Source organism: Sciurus vulgaris, assembly GCF_902686455.1.
Source record: "Sciurus vulgaris genome assembly, chromosome: 9".
NCBI lineage: Eukaryota > Metazoa > Chordata > Mammalia > Rodentia > Sciuridae > Sciurus > Sciurus vulgaris.
Window position 1 is genome coordinate 102,871,011 of NC_136469.1, and position 18,869 is coordinate 102,889,879.

General features: G+C 39.1%; 1 protein-coding gene across 4 annotated transcripts in view; it reads right to left on the reverse strand.

The window, feature by feature from the left end:
* The window catches only part of KIT (KIT proto-oncogene, receptor tyrosine kinase), a 79,564-nt gene that overhangs the window by 17,388 nt on the left and 43,307 nt on the right, over positions 1-18,869 (reverse strand). For 2 of the 4 annotated variants that reach the window (XM_079153051.1, XM_079153049.1), the window contains exons 5-7: positions 17,072-17,240; positions 12,770-12,959; positions 10,607-10,722 (exon numbers count right to left, since the gene is read on the reverse strand). In XM_079153051.1, the coding sequence (XP_079009177.1) occupies positions 10,607-10,722; positions 12,770-12,959; positions 17,072-17,240 (475 nt within the window). Of the gene's footprint in view, positions 1-10,606; positions 10,723-12,769; positions 12,960-17,071; positions 17,244-18,869 lie in introns of all 4 variants that reach the window. The other 2 variants (XM_079153050.1, XM_079153048.1) reach the window with 1 other exon arrangement.

Consider the following 18,869-nt stretch of genomic DNA (forward strand, 5'->3'; position numbering starts at 1 on the left):
CCAAAGCGATCTCAAGGTAGGAGCATCCTTGAGAGTTTGGATCCAATGCCAGCTTTCACAAATAGAGCAAGAAGACGAGCCATCATCTTGCAAAAGCATCCATCTGGCAAGTTTCATTTAATTATCATGGGCAACTGTGTGATCAGGCTGAAAAGTAGGACATAACACAAAAAAACCAGGGGGCTCTTAGGAGAATGCGACTTTGATGGAGACAACAGACATGCGGCGGGGTCTCTTCTGGACTTGGTTTAAGGGTCACCTCCTTTTCGAAACAACCTCCAACTCGCCAAAGCCAAGTTGGATGGTCTCTCTCCCCATTCCTGCACCAGACGCTTGCACAAGATCTTGGTCTGCTTCCTCCATCAGACTCCCACATTCTCAGGGGCAGGAACCACATCTTACTCGTTACACCTCTGATTCCTGGCCCAGGGACTGACCTCCCAGAGACACACACAGTAAGAGCAATTGCTGGAAACCACCCAAAGGTATTCAACTGTAGTCACGAGAAGGGACCTGGAAGAAGAGACTAATGGTGAACTCTTCTGGGCAGGGGAATTATTTCTACTCTTCTTTACAACAGACTGCTAAAACATAAGAACTCCTCACATATGCCTAGTCATGTGAATTTAAAAAAAAACAATTACACTGAGATTAATGATGTACAGGAAGCCCACATATAGATGGCAGAAGTAATTGGATAGGACTCAAATGGGAATCCAGTTCATAATACAGATCTACTTCCACCTACATTCATTTTGTCACTCATCCTACCTAATGCCTACAATGCCACAGGATAGACTTTCAGTGGAATTAAATATTAACTCAATAGAAAAAAAAGCTTTAAAAGTCTGAAAGGATACCTTAAAATGTTGACAATGATTATCTCTGTGTAGCAGGATATAGACAGTTTCTATTCTTTTGACTTATTTTCTAATTTTATTCTATAGTGAACATGTAGCCAAAAATGAACCTATAAAACATTTTTTAATTAAAAAATTGGAACAGCTCAAAATTACATAATCAATTAGATTTAGCTTGGTGACAAGTGCTCTAAGATCCAAGCCTCGTAGCATGACACCTGGTAGCAGTTATACAAGGGCCATGGCAGGTGATAGTGCGATCTGGCTGGCCTACTTGCTCCTGTATGCTGGTTAATTAGGTGGTTTTTTAAAGCTCCTATCCCAGGTGGATCATGACCTGAGGCTAGTTGAGCAGCTTTTGTCCTGTTAGGCCTCCCCGTGCTAAATCTTCAATGTGCATTAGACTTACTAAAAGAGGTTAAATGCAGATTCTTGGGTGCCGCCTCCAGACCTTCAGTAGGCTAAGGCTCTGACCCAGCCATGGGTTTTTTAAAAGAGCATCTTCAAGGAACCCTAACCAGGGCCAGGAACAGGGCGAGACAAGAGGAGAACGCCTGGTAAGGAATTGAGAAGGCACAGATCCCAAAGGTCTCCCCAAGTTGGCAACTGCCAGTGAGTGGCTCCTTAAATTCTACACCTCTCATCTCACCCTAGCCGTAGCCCTGTCCTGAGTGTTAGTGGTGTGACATCTCATTCTGAAAAAGCTTAATTACAAACTAGTCCAGTGTAGGCTGTAAACGGCAAGTTGCATTAGGAAAACGTCTAATGCATAAAGAATGAGCAAGGTAGAAATTTGATTCCTAAAAATGAAAATCTGGGCTCATCTGCATTTTGTAAATGCCTCAATGCACCGTGTAAGGCATTAAATATATATTTTGCCGTTAAAGATACATAACTCTCTGCAATTCTCCATGTTAAATCCGAGCTGTGGTTTCTTAGCTATTCTGCAATACCCAGTGTTCCAAATGACACATTCCCTAATTCCTCCCGAGTTGGAGGTTTAGATAAGCCTAAGAGGAGTATAAGTTACGTATTTCCAGTGGAGATTTAAAAAATAGCCTTTTCTCTTTTTCAGAGCATTGTGGACTTGAGTCATTCTGGTATCTTCGACAACAGCGATCAGCTTGTAGGCAGTTAACTACTGAGAGTTCTTTGCTTATGCAATTAAAGATCCTAAACATTCACTGGTTTACCCCACAGACTTCGTGATCTTAAAAAATATTCCTTTTTCCTACTATCAGGTCCATGTGGAAGGCAAGAACAAAATGAATTTTAAGAACATAGCACAGATACCAGGAGCTGGCAGCTGAGGGCTGGGTAGGGATGCTCACCCTGCGAAGTGGGGTGTGGGGAGGTCTCTTCTTCATTCATTTCCGTGTGGGGAAGCACTTTAAGTACAGCTCTTCTCTTGTCCAGTTCCACCTTAACCATCTCCTATTATACATGCACATTTGCTCTCACCAGATCATCAGCAAGACAAAGAACACAGACACAAGTCTCCAAATAATAAAAGACTAAATGAAGAGCGAGCTGAAGGACGAATTTCTGCTTCTACAATTCTAGGGCTGCTGGTGTTTAATGGCAATGCCGCAGTGCTTTTCAGAAATTTGTCACTATCCTGATTTTGGTCTGGCTGAAACCTACATTCCTGCCACAACACTGTTATAATAGAGGAATTTAAATCAGCTAAACTAGGAGTACAAAAATAACTCAAGCTAACTTTTTTACATACTAAAGGAAATATTAAACTGTTTAGAGAAAGTCCCCAGAATAGACTGCATTTCATACATTTTTAAGGATATCCAGAAATTGGTGTGTGGGCACTTTAACAAAAGTCCATTTAACAAACAAAGCAATTCAACTATGGTCTCCTGTACCCAGCTGTTTTTGAGAGAGTGGCTCTTGGAGGATTGCAAGTTCAAAGTCAGCTTCAGCAAATGAGCAAGGGCTAAGTAACTTAGCAAGACCCTGTGTCAGAATAAAAATCTAAAAAGTGCTGGGAATATGGCTCAGTGATTAGGTGCCCCTGGGTTTAATCTCCAGTACAAAAAAAAAAAAAGAAAGAAAGGAAGGAAGAAAGAAAGAAAAGAAGAGAAAGAGAAAAAGAAAAAGAAAAGAAGCAATGATCTCAAATAGGAGTCAGCCAACTTCCACCATTAAGGGTGAGGTGAGTGTGTTCAGGTCAGCTCTCTCTTGCACCAACTCAGCCCTGTGGCTGGAATATAAAAGTCGCTACAGACACTGCCTGAACAAACAGGCCTGGCCATGTTCCAATGAAACTTTACTTATGGACACTGAAGGATGAATTTTATTCAGGTCTCATGAAAGCTTGTGAGTTTTTCCCATTTCTTAAAAAAAAAAAATTAGTCAGTAGCCATCCGATACCAGGCATCAGGCTGAATCTGGCCTGCAGGCTTAGTCTGCCAATCCCTGTTCTAAACAAACACCAAAAAAATCTCCCCATCTCAAAATGAAGTTGAAAAATGATGACTCTCTACTCGGAGAAAGCCCTCCTGAGCCAGAATCATGGGATCCCACTGCCGTGTAACCCAGATTACCCAGGTACCCATAATAACACAACCCCTCGTGCTGCCAAGGAGTGCGGGCATGGGATCAAAGATATTTTTCTACTCTGTAAAAGTAGCTAATTCATTTTGCCACATAATTCAGAAGTGGAGGAGAAGGGTATTGACACAATGCCCATGGAAAAATTATGTATCTATTCTTGGATTAATTTAAATTTCCATTAAATTACAGGTAACCCCGCACACATTTATAAATGAAGGGGGCTAATTTGATATAAAAAGCACACCTGGCTCCACTGAAAAGGAAATTTCTACAGAGCAGAAGTCCCACAATATGAAAGTGGCTCCTCGTGCTCTCATGAGGAAAGTCCAAGGACAACTCAGCAGACTCTATGCAGTGACAAACCTAAGCCTGTTTCTCCACTTTTCTACCATATACATTAAAAAACAAATAAATAAGTAAAGCCACAAACTGGACAGCAAAGGACCTGAGAATCCGGGGGGCTACTTTCTTCTCTAAGAGGTTAGCTTTTAAACAGACCCCCCCCCCTCCCAATCAGCAACCCAACAAGACCAATTTTCTTAGGATATGAAGGAAAAGGAATGAGATCAGTGCTTGAGTAGGGCAAAACATTTAGTTTGTAGCTACTGGTGTTGAATTTCTTCACGATAGGAAAGAATGAAGTCCTCCGTTAAAAGTAGTTGTCGTGGGGCTGAGGCTCAGTGGTGGAGCATTTGCCTAGCATGTGTGAGACACTGGGTTTGATCCCAGCACCACATATAAACAAATAAAGGTATTGTGTCCATCTACAACTTAAAAAAAAAAAAAAAAAAAAAGGAGTTGCCATGTCTTTTTTCTTCCCCAATTTGAATGTCTAAAACCATTCTTGTATCCACAGAGATTTTTTTTTTTTCTTTTTTTTTTTTTTTGCTGTATTGGGGATTGAACTCAGGGCCTTGTGCTTGCAAGGCAAGCACTCTACCAGCTGAGCTATCTTCCCAGCCCCACAGAGATTTTTTTTATAAACAGAAATTAGTCACATCAGAAACAATGTTCATAATTCCTGACTTGAGAACAAAAATTCACTGCAAGTTCAAGAAGAGAAAAGAAAAACAGAGTTCAAACACTGTCTGACATCTCATATAAACACACATTACCTACAAAGAGATCACTGTGAAAAGACACGCAACTATTTTTCCATAAATTAGCTACCACACTAAGAAGATCTGAGAATTATTGTTTAAGTTAAAATGGTCCTAACTGTGCAGCTTTTGTACATATGTGGAAGACACAAGAGCATGAGAGATAATGACAGATGGTGACTTCACTAACTTCCAGGCACTTAGCAAGGTCACTCCTTCAAGATTAAACGAGATAATTATAAACGTTAAGCAATCGTCTGACAGGTTTCTTTTAAAAGTCAGTCACATCATTTCAGAAGCCCGCCTTACTCCATGATGTCTCCAAACCGCATCAGACACACACAAGAACCACAAAAAATCCTCACACTGAGACACCAAAAGGATGCGGTAGAAGGGCATTGTGTGTCATGGAAAGATATTCACAACATATCTGTAGTTCAACACCAAAAATTCAGGTTGTGAAGCAGTATGAGCTCATTTTTACCAAAAAGATAATAAAATGTAGATGCACTGAAAAAATATGTAACAAGGGATATTAAAGAATAAAATGTACATTAATTAGAAGTTAAGCTTAAAACTTGTTTTATTTTTGTTTGCTTCAATACATTTTTGTGTTTTTTTATGCTTCCTAATACTTTTCTAATAAGAAAAAATCATTTTGATTTAAAAACATATACCAATGTTCACCCAAACCAAGCTATGCTATGGTTCCGTGGTAGCCCCACAGTCTGTTCACAAAAGCAAGTAAGTAAGCCAGAGAGGAGTTCTACTAGCACCAGTCTTACTTAAAGGTTAAGAATTCTAATAATTTAATATAGGATTCTAATAGAATCTACCTAATGGGGGTAAACACTAAAAGGTAAAATCTCTCAAGGAGAAACCCAGAGAGAATGCGTTAACATTTTAAAATTTTAGTCTCTAACACAAGTATGGCTTGAACATCCATGTGTTTGGAAGATCTACTATTTTATAAAAATAAAAATAGAGGGATTAGGGTATAGTTCAGTGGTGGAGGGGCCTGGGTTTGATCCCTAGCACCAAAAAAATAAATAAAAAAAAATAAAAGAAATAGAAAGTTAAAAAGGGTTATGAGGTAGGAAGAGATACCCAGCTTCCAAAAGAGGTCAAGTTCTAGTAACTTTGCTCTGTTTTATGAGGATCTTCTCGAAGGGCATAGTGGTCCAAAGGCCCCAAATTGAGCAGTCCTTGAAGGTAAGCCGGCCATTAACGTTTCGGCTTGGGAAGCAGTCCCTGAGATTCCAGCCAGGTGGGCGACCCAGATGGCTGAAGGCTGGCAGGCAGTCCCAGGAATCTACATGGCTGGCTTGACAGGCCCACCTTCTCTTTTGGCAAATGGCGCCCTGGCCATGTGCTTTACTTGCGGATCATTGCGCTGCAGTGGCTTCTACCTAGAATTGGTTCCACCATCTGGAACCAGATTCAACCATGACCAAAAATACATAAACCCTGGAAGTGAGGTCCAAGGGGAACTCTCTCATCGAGAGACTTCATTCTGGGTGACTGACTGCTTTGGCTGATTTTGGTATACTGTAGGATCTATAAACAATCACCTAACACCAGGCAGGATGTTAATTATATGACACAGTGATTGAGAAATAATACGTTATTTAGCATGTCCTTAAATTGTATCTCAATCCCCCTTTAAACCACTCCATAAGTGGAATGACATCAGCGACTTCTGAGACTTAATGTGATGCAGTCCCGCGGTCCTTTGGGTTTCCAGTTTAGCTGACTGTAAAGCCAGCTCTTGTAAGCCCCGGATGAAAGCAGACCTTCGGTTCTCAATGTCGGCCTTCAGTCATCACCATCTGAGTTGGCAGTCTCCTCAACTGACTGGGGTTTAGCACTAACCAGTGTTCCTTCAAGCTTGGAGAGAGATCTCTTTGTGACCCTGAGATACCATTTAAATGCCACATAATTCAAAATACCAATTTGGAAATGCTATCAGATAATGCTTTGAAGTTTTTATTTTAAAGTTATAAGATCTCTTTTTTTTAAAAAAAATCACTCCAGAAGTTTAAAAAAATTGATGTATAATCATAATTTTTTTTCTATAATTACATATACTACTTTAGGACTCATATGAGTATTTGAGGTTAGAAGCCAAAATAAACTTACAAAACATTTGCTTCACTTTCTACCACTTGAGTCCACTATAAAGCTTGTTATTTATACAAGAAATTTGATGCAGAGGAGCCAATTAAGTTGACTTTAATATAAATTAAGATTGAAGTACAAACCTGGCCTTTTATTTGCCCTGGATCTGATTTAAAAAATCTTACTGTATGATATTTCTTGTAACCAAAGAGACTGTGGATTTCTAAATAAGTAGCACAGGCTAACTATAAAATCTTGATGTAGTTTTTTCTAACATCGATAGGAATTTGAGAAAGAGTAAAGCCTATTAAGTGCTTTGAGGTAAAGATTTAAAGTTTTTAGCATTCCATATTCCTCCTAATTTTCATTTGCAAAGTAAAGATTTAAAGTTTTTAGCATTCCATATTCCTCCTAATTTTCATTTGCAAAGGAAACAGATCACACTTTCACAAAAAGATATCATACATTTTAGAACTAGGAATTTGGTTCCAATATTCATCTTGGACAAGTGATTTTAAGAGTAATTACGGTAATGCAAATTCAATGCAAAGAATAACTGGCTTTTGTTTTACTTTGCTTTTTGAACTGGGGACTGAACCCAGGGGTACTTTACCACTGATCTACATCCCTAATCCTTCTTACTTTTTGAGACAGGGTCTCACTAAATTGCTTAGACTGGCTTTGAACTTGTGATCCTCCTGCCTCAACCTGTCCAGTCCCTGGGATTACAGGCATGAACCACCACACCTAGTTTGCTTTGTTTTTTAATGAAAACTCCCATCAGTTAATTTTCCATTGCAAGTTCTACTCAAAGATAGCAAATATATCCTAGCTCTTGGCCCTCAAAACCACCACGAGTGACATTGAGAGAGTTTACCAGGCCCATGTATATCATGGCTTGGTTAGAGAAATTTAAAACAGAATTAAAACATTCTCAAGCTTAACATGTTACGTATTTAATCATTTTCTTAACATGAATTATTTCAGTTCGGTAATTTAAAAGCCCTCCCCCCACCTCATATATACTTAATATATTAAAATCTATATAAGAAAATTTCAAAACAAATGTTTTTTTTCCCACCAACAAACATTTATTCATTTCAAATCAAGGATTTCCACTAACATTTCTCAACAGTGAATCTATTAAGCAATTATGCATCAGTGTCACTGAACAGCCTGAATTTCTGCAGTAACGCTGTGCATGTGTTATCTTGGTTTTTATTAATTCTAATGTTTGCAGAATGCAATTCCTTGTACCTTGGAGGCTAAGCTTATTTACAGAATAAGACATACAGTAGACCTACCTATGTAACGTCTCATCTAAAATGATGCCCAAATGGCTAAAAGTGTTCCAAGTTCTAAATTTTAAAACACATTTAGCTTTTGATTTCAAATAAAAAGTCCAATCTCATAACACTGTTAACTCTCTCTCTCTCTCTCTCTCTCTATATATATATATATATATATATATATTTTTTTTTTTAATCAAAAAAATTCACAAACAAATCAGCCAACCCTAAATGTAGAGTATTTGGGAAACGCCCCACCAGAGGGAGTTCACATTTGGAAGTCCAATATGCTAGCAAGTGAATGCCTTTAGTCAGCTTTGTGTCTGTAACAAGCTGACAGGAATGAAGAGACTTCCTGAAGAACTTAACCAGAGAGGGCAGAGCCTCCTTTGTTCTCATCTGTATCCCCAGGGTGATTCAGCAGGGTATTGGACACCCAGGCCCCAGAAGAGGAAAGGCCTCCTATGACCAGGGAGGGATTCTCTGGAAGGCTCAGGGCATATCTGATCTAGTTTCAGAGAGGTACAAGTTCATCAGAGAAAGTGATTTTAAAACTGATCTAGTCAGGTGGCAATTCAGCCTTGCAAGTAAAGTGGTAGCAATTCTGTCCTCCAGAAAAAAGTCAGAAATGTTCTGGGGTTACTATCTCAAGACCAAATGACAGATTGCTCTCTAGCAGATGGAAGCATGAAGAACACAGAAAGGAACCCATCTCAATGTCCCTCTGGCCTTGGTGCCAGGGAAAGGAGAAAGAACACAAAACAAAACTCCCAACTGCTGAGCTTCTCCATGAGAGTTCTGTGGGGCATGCCACACCCATGATCTGCTGTCTCTGGTTACCACAGGAGAAAGGAAGACCGAGAACATTTAGAAGTAGTGATTGGGCAAAGAAAATTTTTTTTATCTGTGGAATCTAATGAATAAAAAAGCTTATGCTTGTATTTTGTGTATCTCTGCTGTTTTATTTCACTTTTCTAGTCACTATTTTTACTGTATTTTGGAAGAAGTGAATTGGGAATTTGGGGGTGCAGAGCAATGAGTCACTTGCCATAGATGGGTTGAGAAGCTCTACTGCACTAGAGTGCTCCCCCCAAAAAAAGTTTTGAATGAACAGTATGCTTGTGAGAATACTGATTTGCCTACAGTCACCTCTTAGGTTAGTTGAATATTAAGATTTTTCAGCAGCAGATAATTTTGCCCCTGTGTGATATAGTAAGCTCCTTTGATTAACATCTGAATTAATCTAGAAACATTTGAACTGAGGGCCAATGAGATACCACATAATCAAAATTGTTCTGAGGAACTGAAATAATAATTAACATGTTTCCCTTGAAAAGGGCGAGTTCTGTGGTCAAACAAGTTTGGGATAATACACTCCACCCCAGAACCCCTCCAGGGGAGGCAGAATACACATCTGCACATTAAGGATTCTGGAGAGGCCCATAATTTTTTTTTTTTTAAATGTTGTTAATTATATGCATGTGACCTTCTTTATCTAAACCCAGATTAACATAGTATTAAGGAAACGCAATTTTGGAAATGCTGATATAGTAAGAAAATCTCTAGATTAGCAATCAAAAACCTGTCCAGAGTGTCACTCAGTACTCAGTAGCTGTTTTGTTCCGACATTTTTAAATGAATCGAGCTACCCACCCCATCTCCCAGGCTAAACTGCAGCACCACTTGACTTAATTATACAAAACACAGCAGGTAAGCTCCTTCAGGGCAAGGAAAGGGCTGGAAGCCTTTGTTTCCACAACCCCTCCTACAGCCCAACACACAGGAAGCACTCAGTCCAGTTGCTAAATTGTCTATAGGGAATGTTCTGTGGTCTAGCAATCCCTCAGACCCCAGAAGGGCCAATTCTGACATTCCTTTTCCTGGGCTACTCCCTGACTCTGGTGGGTATGGTATGGTATGGTAGGCACCAGTTCACCCTCCCCTGGGAATGCAAATTGAATCCCATGTAGAGTCAGGAGGAAGCCATGCACCTGGTAGAGGCTCCATCTGGGGCACACGCTCCCTTGGCCTGAACCCCTGTTCAGACATTTCTTGAAGATATGGCAGGTAGGAGGGGGTGGTGCCTCAGCAAGACAGTGTTGAGGTTCCCATGAACACAGTCGCCCTCCCTCAGAGACCACCTGCTTGCTACCTGCTCCCACAGGACCCACACATTACTCAGGAAGACCCCAGAGCTGGATCAATCAATACTGCATTGGTCTTAAGGGAGGACCATCTAAACACAAATCACATCAGAGCCTGGAAAGAGAAAGCTCTGCAACAAAGAAATCATGTCAGGGCTTGACGGCGTCTCTCTCCCACCTGACACCACAACCCAGCTCCCATTCAACATCTGGCTGCTATTCCAACAATCAATAATAACACGTTTTCCCTCGACTTGCTATTTTCAACTTGTATGGCTCCTGTTTACTTCAAAGGCAGCCCCCAGAGTTTGTGCCACTTGAACAAGGTCATGTGGTCAGTGAAAAGTAGGACAAGGAATTGGTTTTCTCTCCTAACCACCAAACCACGAGGTCTTTGTTAAGGTCAAAATTATCATGAAACATTATTTACATAGTACACAATGAGCTCAGTTCTGCAGCTGTTACAAACACGAGCCACAACATGCAATAAAAAATAAAAAGATAAGGAGCCCCCTTCTTGGACTTACTGTTCACATAAACATTAAATGTCATGGAAGCGTTGACATCAGAGTTGGACACAAGAAATGTGTACGTGCCTCCTTCCGTCCCTTTTAATCTGGTCAGGTGAAGTTCACTTACATATCTACAAGGGAAGGACAATAAATCAGTTCCTGGTTGGATGCCCACCTCCACCTCAGAGCGCATATCTTTTTCGGGTCTACCTGAGAACAGATGCCTGTTTGGGGTAAAATACAACTCATTTAATTCAGTATTAACAAAATCCACATTAATGAACACGTATACTTGACTTGGGACAAATGCCTGCTGTATGATAACACAGCACTGGAAAGGCCGTCTGAGCACCCAAGCAACCTCAGAGCCTGTGGCCTCTCTTTCTGTCCCTGGCTACTCTCCCAGCCATCTCTGCCCATGGTGCTTTCTCCAGTCTCCCATGGGTATCTTCAACTCACCTGCCCTGTTTGGCATTAACCCCACCCCCACATACCTGGCAAAACCTCAGATGGCTGGCATCTACCATCTTTATGCAGATGTGGCTGAGCCTTCCAGGCACCATCCACTCTACTGCCCAACCTTGATTCTTGCCACACTGTCATCTCCTGGTGCTCCTCCTGCCCCGCCAGACCTCATTTCCAGAATCTACTGTGATATTTGCTATTCCAGCTTCTGCTTTACTGGGGGGACACTAGATATGGTTGTGTAGACTGAACACTATACAATCCTCAGGCTAATTAACTGGCATGGGCTACCATGTGGACATATCACCCTGGGCTGTCCTGGACCAACTGGCCATCTGCAGTGGCCTTAATCAGACTCTCCTCTCACACAAAGGGTGACCTACTCAGAACCACTTGCTGCTGCTCACAACTTTCCAGTCTCTACCTCCAAGGCAGACTTCTCTGTCCGGCATCTTCCGCACAGAACTACTTCCAGGTCCCTACATCCCCTTTCTGTGGGTGCACCCAACGATGCCTAGGGCCTGCAACCTCTTCCTGGGGCCAGTCTCAAGCTCTTGAACCCACTGGGAGGCCAACAGGCTGGGGATATACAACTGCCCAGCATAGAGCTCCCTGAGGCCACCTGACCCACGTCCTTACTTGGCTCCTCCTCCAAGTCCTCAGCAGGTCTTTTGTTCCTTGCATGAGACCCCTGTATCTAGTTCTGTTTCTAGAGAACCTGTCCTAAGATACTTCCTACCTGGGTATTGCCAAGATTCGACTGTCAACCTCAAATTTAACAAACCCAAACTGACCTGGATTTTTCCCCAGAAAATTGACCTTCGTCCTCCTCTCCTTGCATAGTGTGGCCTCTCATCAGCCAACCTAAGAGCATCTTCAGGCCCTCCCTTCTTTTTCTTCCCACGCCATCTTCTGGACACCTCCCAAATCTATCTTCTTCCCTCCAACCCTCAGTCCACAGCCCAGGACCCTCTTACGTCTAGGAAAACACAACAACTCTACCCAGGCACTCTTTATTAGTCATTTGATCTTTGTCAAATTACTCCACCTCTTTGTACCCCAGCTTCCTCTTCCATAAAAATGGGGGAAATGAGAGTGTCTACTTATAAGGTTTGTGAAGACTAAAATTATCAAGTTAATAAATGTAAGGTACTTAGAACCTTGCCTGACCAAAAGAAAAAAACACAACAGGCACATACAACGTGAAGCATTATCATTGCTACTATTTTCATTATAATGTTTTGAAGATTAAATAAGAGGTCTTGATGTAAAAGCACTTGAGCTCACTACCTGGCCCAAACCTACTTAAAGATTCTTAGTTTCCTTAGAGTTTGAAGGAGTTGCGTAAAGGCATTAACTTTCCTCTTCCTCTGAAGAGTATTTATTTATTATATCCTGAAATTATTCTGGTCACTGTTTTGGGCTTTGCTGGGCTTCACTCAGAAGAGAGCTATGCTATGAGAGATACCTCTCCCCTTTTACAAATGAGAAGACCAGGTCAGAGGCCCTGCAGCGCATGCTCCAGACATAAGCAAAGTGGAATACCAGAGGACTCAGGAGGTCGCCCTGGACTTCCTTCCCTTGGACACCTCCAAACCCACCTTGTCCCTCTAACCTTAGTCCTGGGGTCTCTTCATACATTGAAGGTCACAGAAACAGGAGCTGGGAAGGACAGTGGAAGTGGGTGAGCCCCAGTCCAGGTCCTATTCTTACCTGATATTGCTTTCGTTCTCAGACTTGGGGTAATCTTCCCACTTGTTAGCGGTGGTCCTGTTCATGTATATCCACTGCTGGTGTTCTGGTTTGGGGAAGGCCTCATATTCAACAACCAGATCTACATTTTCTCCATCATTTACAAATATTGTAGAATTCATCATGGAGAAGATATTAATGAAGCCTCTATCTAATTATGATAGAATGAGACAAATCGTTATCCACCATTGTCCAAGAAGAAAACACAAGCCATCATAGAATTAAAAAGACTGGCTTCTGGAATTAACTAGCAATAAGCGAGACAATTTTAACTAGCCTTGGTCCATTTTACTTTACTCCTGTGAAACTGTTGTCTCAGGGTAAGAAGAAACATACACTGGAAATCCTGACTTCCCGAAGCAGTTCTTTAAAAGATCTGTCACCATCTGCAAAGGCTTCTTATTCCATTAGTCTCAATGATTTTTAGGTCAGTAGGTATTGGGGCTAAATACTTGGCCCAGACCCAGACCCTATAAATTTGTACATATGATAAAAAATACCATGATTGAAGAAAGAAAAAAGCCCTAATGTCTAAGAAAGATGATGAAAGAATGTCATTTTGTATTTGAAGAAAAATAAACTTAGGTCTCCTCAAATATCATACATCACTGATAAATCAAAGAACATTTTAATGAAGAATCAAAGCATCCTTTTAACTAAACCACAGTAATGATTCCTCTCAGACTTAGGAGGGTGTGGCAGGTTCTAGACTTTTGGGAAACAACAAAAACATCCTAAAAGACAAATTTGAACACATAAACATTTTTAAATGTCTATGTAGTAAAGTTAATTAAGGTAACAGGGAAAAGACATTAAAATACAGAAGGAAAAATGCTTGGCCAAACTAGTAATTAAAATACCATAGCACTTTTCCCTTATTAAAAATAGCAAAACTAATTTAAAATAAACTCAAGAATCTTGCGAGTGTGGCAAAAGTAGCACACTGACTCACACACTGTAAACTGGCACAGCTCTTTTAGAAAGCATTCAGCAATATAGATCTTTTAAAATTATCTATTTTTAAATCTAATCCTGTAATTTCCATTTGTGAAGTCTTCTTAAAGTGGGGTAGACAGACAGACACAAAAGAAGTGCTACTGATACTAGTTATAATAATTTTTGAAATGACAAAATAGAGAACTGGTTAAATAATGCAGCCTTAGAAATGGTTACATAAGAAAAAAGAACTTGAAAAAGAGCAATAAAATAATTGTCCATGTTATTTTTATAGTCACTATTTATGGACTGTTTATTATGTGCCAAGAGCTACCCTAAGTACTTTAGCAGACATTTTACTTAACAATCGTGCTGTTTAATCTGAAAATAATGCCAAGAACTGTAACCTCTAATTTATAGATAAAAAAATATAGATTTGGTAACTTCTAATTTATAGACAGAGTTGATGATAACCTCTAACTTATAGATGAAATAGATGGTTTATTTTTGGCTCAGGAGCTATGCAGCAGAGACTAGATTTGAACACAGGTCTGAAAGAAGTCGAGGCCAGTCTGACTACAGCATAGCCACTCTTATTTTAAGTGTGAGAATATAAATAAAATTGTATGTACTATTAAACTTTTTACATACCAAAATATTAGAACTACTTAAAAGATTTTGTTAAACTGCTATCAAGTTAATAGGATAATGTAAGAGATTTCATTTTATTCTTCTATTTACTTTTCAAAATTTAATTATAAAATTTAAAATCATTCATTAACTTTAGTGCTATCTGGGTAAATACACTGAGATATGCAAGAGGTTGTCACTGTCATTTTTACTGCTCTTTAGTTTCCTACAAGTTCAGAATAAAAAACACAAACTCTTCTTTGTTGTACCAATTTATAAAGGGTCTTTCAGGTAAGAATGGAAAATTATCCAAATAAAAACTGGAGAAAGATGGAAACCCTGACTTCATTCAGTTATTGAATTATAAATGATATACCTTGCTATTCTTTAAGCCAATTAAGGTTAATTTTATGGGACTAAAAGATTCATCTGCATGCTACATTAAATTTTTAGGTTCTCAAGGTCATAAATTCAAAAACAGTACACAATGTGCAAAATATTCAGATATTTCAGACAATATTTGCACTGAAATTATTTCTATCACGATGACCATATATAACATACTTTGTCCTCCTGAGCTTTCAGTGTGTTCAATATAGGGTTATGTCTTAAAAGTGAAACAGCTTCAAATATCCACAAAATGTTAAGAATGATTAAAACTTTACCTTGGTTGCTGTCACAAAAAGAATCAAAGAACTCCACTCGAATTGTTAGAACATCAAGTATAATCGTTTGCAAGTATTTATGCATTAAGAAATTGGTGATGCTTTAACATTTAATCAAGTGCAAACTCTATGCCTGATACTTCCATGAAACCTACTGCTGCTTTTCTTGTGCAGTGTGGGAGTTCACGGCTGTGTTTCTTAGAAGAGAAAATGTAGGTGGAACTGAAGTTAGGGTGCACTAGAAAGTTAACTAGTATAGCCCTCAACTCAAAACCAGGTCAGATTCAAGCTTCTCTAGCCACAAAACGAAAACAAAAAACCCATAACCATGTGGGATTATGGGTATGTTGATACGCTTCACAATAGTAACCTTTTTATTATCTGCATCTATTTTATATGTATCTATATTATATCCACATTATATGTATCCCTGTAACATCATGTATAATTTACTATATATAATTTAAGAAAATTATTTAAAAAACAAAAAAACACCCAGATCAGGATGGTCCCAAAGCCGCCTTCTCTTTACCATTCCACATTGGATCCCAATTCTATTCCCAATCCCTAAAAAATTACTTTTCTCTGTCTCTTCCTGTTCCCCTTCCACCATGATCCCTCCTGACACAATACAAAACCAGATTCAAATTTCACAGCCACAAGTCCTTCCAGTCACACATTTATAATTCTTGGAAATTGATGAATGGATTTTTAAAATCCGATTACATACAACAATATGCTCAAAACATCCTTACTAATTGCTTTCTGGAGCTGAAGCTGATATATCAACATACTCCCTAATCAACTTAGCAAATTAGTGCTTATGGAGTTTAATATTTTAAAAGCATAGCTTTCTATTCAAATTAATAAATGGTTCACAGTCACATTTAGGGACAAACTGGTATACTTTCTGTGTGCTAACTCTTCTATAATGGCAAGAAGTGTCTTTTCTGTATTCATTCTGGTGAGATACTTTCCACTAAAACATGGGCAGAAACACCAAAATCTTATGAGCTTATGATGGGGTGAATCAGAGCTCTATCACTGCTACATGAATTATTGAAGAAAATTTGGGGAGGGGGAGAAATATGGAAACAACTATTGCATTATTTCAAAATTGCTCATGATGATGAATTCCACACCCCACAAGTATTTAATTAAAGCCAAGCACTAAGAATATGATTGCATTAAGATAATTATTATTGTTCTCAGTAAATCAAAGTCACCAAGTAACTCTGGGGGTGGGGTGTATGCTAGGATGGAACTCAGGGTCTTCAGATGCTGGGCAAACGCTCTACCACTGACCTACATCCCCAGCCCCTAAACATCAAGCAACTTATTACGTTCTGCTCTCTTTAAGGAGATGCTTGGGAAACAAGTTTAGTGGGATTTCTAGAGCAGAGAGGACAAAGCTAAACCAACTGCGCATATCAGATAAGATGGGGTCAGGGCAGATGACCCTCTTCTAGTTGATTCTCTAGAACCAATGCCCCATGACCCAGTGGGCCTCCTTCCTGAAGGCTTATGCCATCCATCACCTTCAAGGTTGCTGACAGGCTGAGGTGAAGGGGAGCTCCAGGCAGGTGGTGCCCAACTCAGGCTGTACCACAAATGATCAAATGACAGGCAGAGGAACGCTACCGAAAGACTCAGAAATACTCCAGCCTCTGAGCATTTGTACTTTCTGATAAAAATAAAATCTACAGCCATTTCCAAACTCAAGTCATTCAGCAAAGACTAGAATTTTAGAAAAAGCTCAACTTATTCTTTGCCGGGGAAGGGAGGGTGGGTGGCACAGGGAATGACAGGTTTAAACTTCAGAGACAGACTTTTCTTCTGTGAAACTGGTGAAATTCACTTGTGTTGTAGTTGTAAGAGGCTACAGGGAGATTATTCATTCATTCATTCATTCAGTGATAATAAAATTCTAAGAATCTGTTCTTAGAATTCCATTTACATAAAAAGGAAACTATCTAGTAATTTCTTCTTTCACTATTGCCAGTAATTTATACATTCCCATAGAGATATTTACCTACTACTTTCAAGGTTGTTGTGACATTTGCTGATCCAAAAGTATTATTGGCATAACACATGAACATTCCAGAATCATTAACTCTTGCTGAGCTGATCGTCAACGTTTCCTGACGTTCATAATTGAAGTCACCCTGATGCCAGCTATTACGTTTTACCTGTGCTTTAGTCTGCTGGTTTCAGAAGGGGAGAAAAAAAAATCAAAGATTACCATATAATTTATATTCAGGATCTTTCCAAAATTAAAAATAGCAGCAATTAACTTCTTCATATTAGCATTCATTATACACTACTTAAGTAGGAATAATAAAGCATCATGACAAGACTGTCATTGGAACTCTTCACATCTTACAGGGTTATATTGAAAGATACTCATTATTAATGATTATGAAGAAACATGAAAATTCATTTCAAATTCCCTGCAGTATTAGAGTTTAAAAGTGACTATATAAGAACTATTACAGAATACTGATATTTCATAATGAGTCAGCATACTTATATCATATTAACATTTCCTGTTATCTTTTTCTGTTCTATTCCAATGATTGAAAGAAAAAACAATGGCATTAATAACATTCTAGTTTATTAACATTTATTATCTGCAGGAAAAAAAAATCAAAACGTGTACAACTAAGTTGGAAATTCATCCTGCAGTTCTTACCCAAAAGAATACTGGCAGGTACAGAAGATAGGTCTGAGAAACATAAGACACGAAGACCACGTGAGAGTCTTGAAGCATGAACTGGAGAGAAAGGGCTGTGAATTTACCCTTTTAGGATTATTATCTCACTCTTATTTGTCTACAGACAAGGAGACACTGAATGGATTTAAAATATCATGGAAAAACCATAGTAGAAACTACAGCAGCTCCTTGAAAAGATTAAAAAGAGTCAACTATCGCCAGGTGCGGTTGCGCACACCTGTAATCCCAGGAGCTCAGGAGGCTAAAGAAGGAGAATTCAAAGTCACTCTTGGCAACTTAGTGAGGCTCTAAGCAACTTGGTGAGACCCTGTCTCTAGATAAAATATAAAAGAAGGGTTGGGGATGTTGCTCTGTGGTTCAGCACCCTTGGATTCAATTCCTGGTACCAAAAAAAAAAAAAAAAAAAAAAAAAAAAAAGTGTCAATTACAGCTTTCTGTATTTTCCAAATTTTATGTCATGTGCACACATATTCCTCTTACAATGAAAATTCAAAAAACTGAAAAAAGAAAGTAAACAGGAGATGATATTGACATGAAATGAAATCAAGGGTGGTTCCCTAGCCAGGCTATGGCAGCCATAATAGAACACTGGACAGTGCTGCAAGTCAGGAGGATCCTTCCAGAAAATAGCCTGGCAGTACCCCTTGGAAAACTTCAGCAAATTTATCTCAAGGAAATAACAGATGTCAAAAGCTCCAAGATGCTGACTGCAGTTAAAACTCAAAAGAACCTAAATGACCTTTCAAATATGGGTAACAATAAAAATTATGACTATGTAGAAATGAGGATCTACTAGGATGCACAAAGAGATCTTTAATTGAAACTTAACCGTTTTAATTCTGTCTATATTTTCCAAAGGAAAATGTGATGTTTATTCAATCTGAGAAGTGGGTATGTGTGTTTATAAAATGAATAGTTTTTAAAAATTTTTCTAAAAGACAAATGTTTGTATTACTTAAAAAGCACAATTTGAATATACTTTAAAACTGCAGCCATATGTTGGTACATATGCATGCAGGAAGAGACAAAAGTAATATGAAGAAAATATATGGGCTATATTGCATTTTAAGGACTAGCCACCTGTGACTACTGTGTA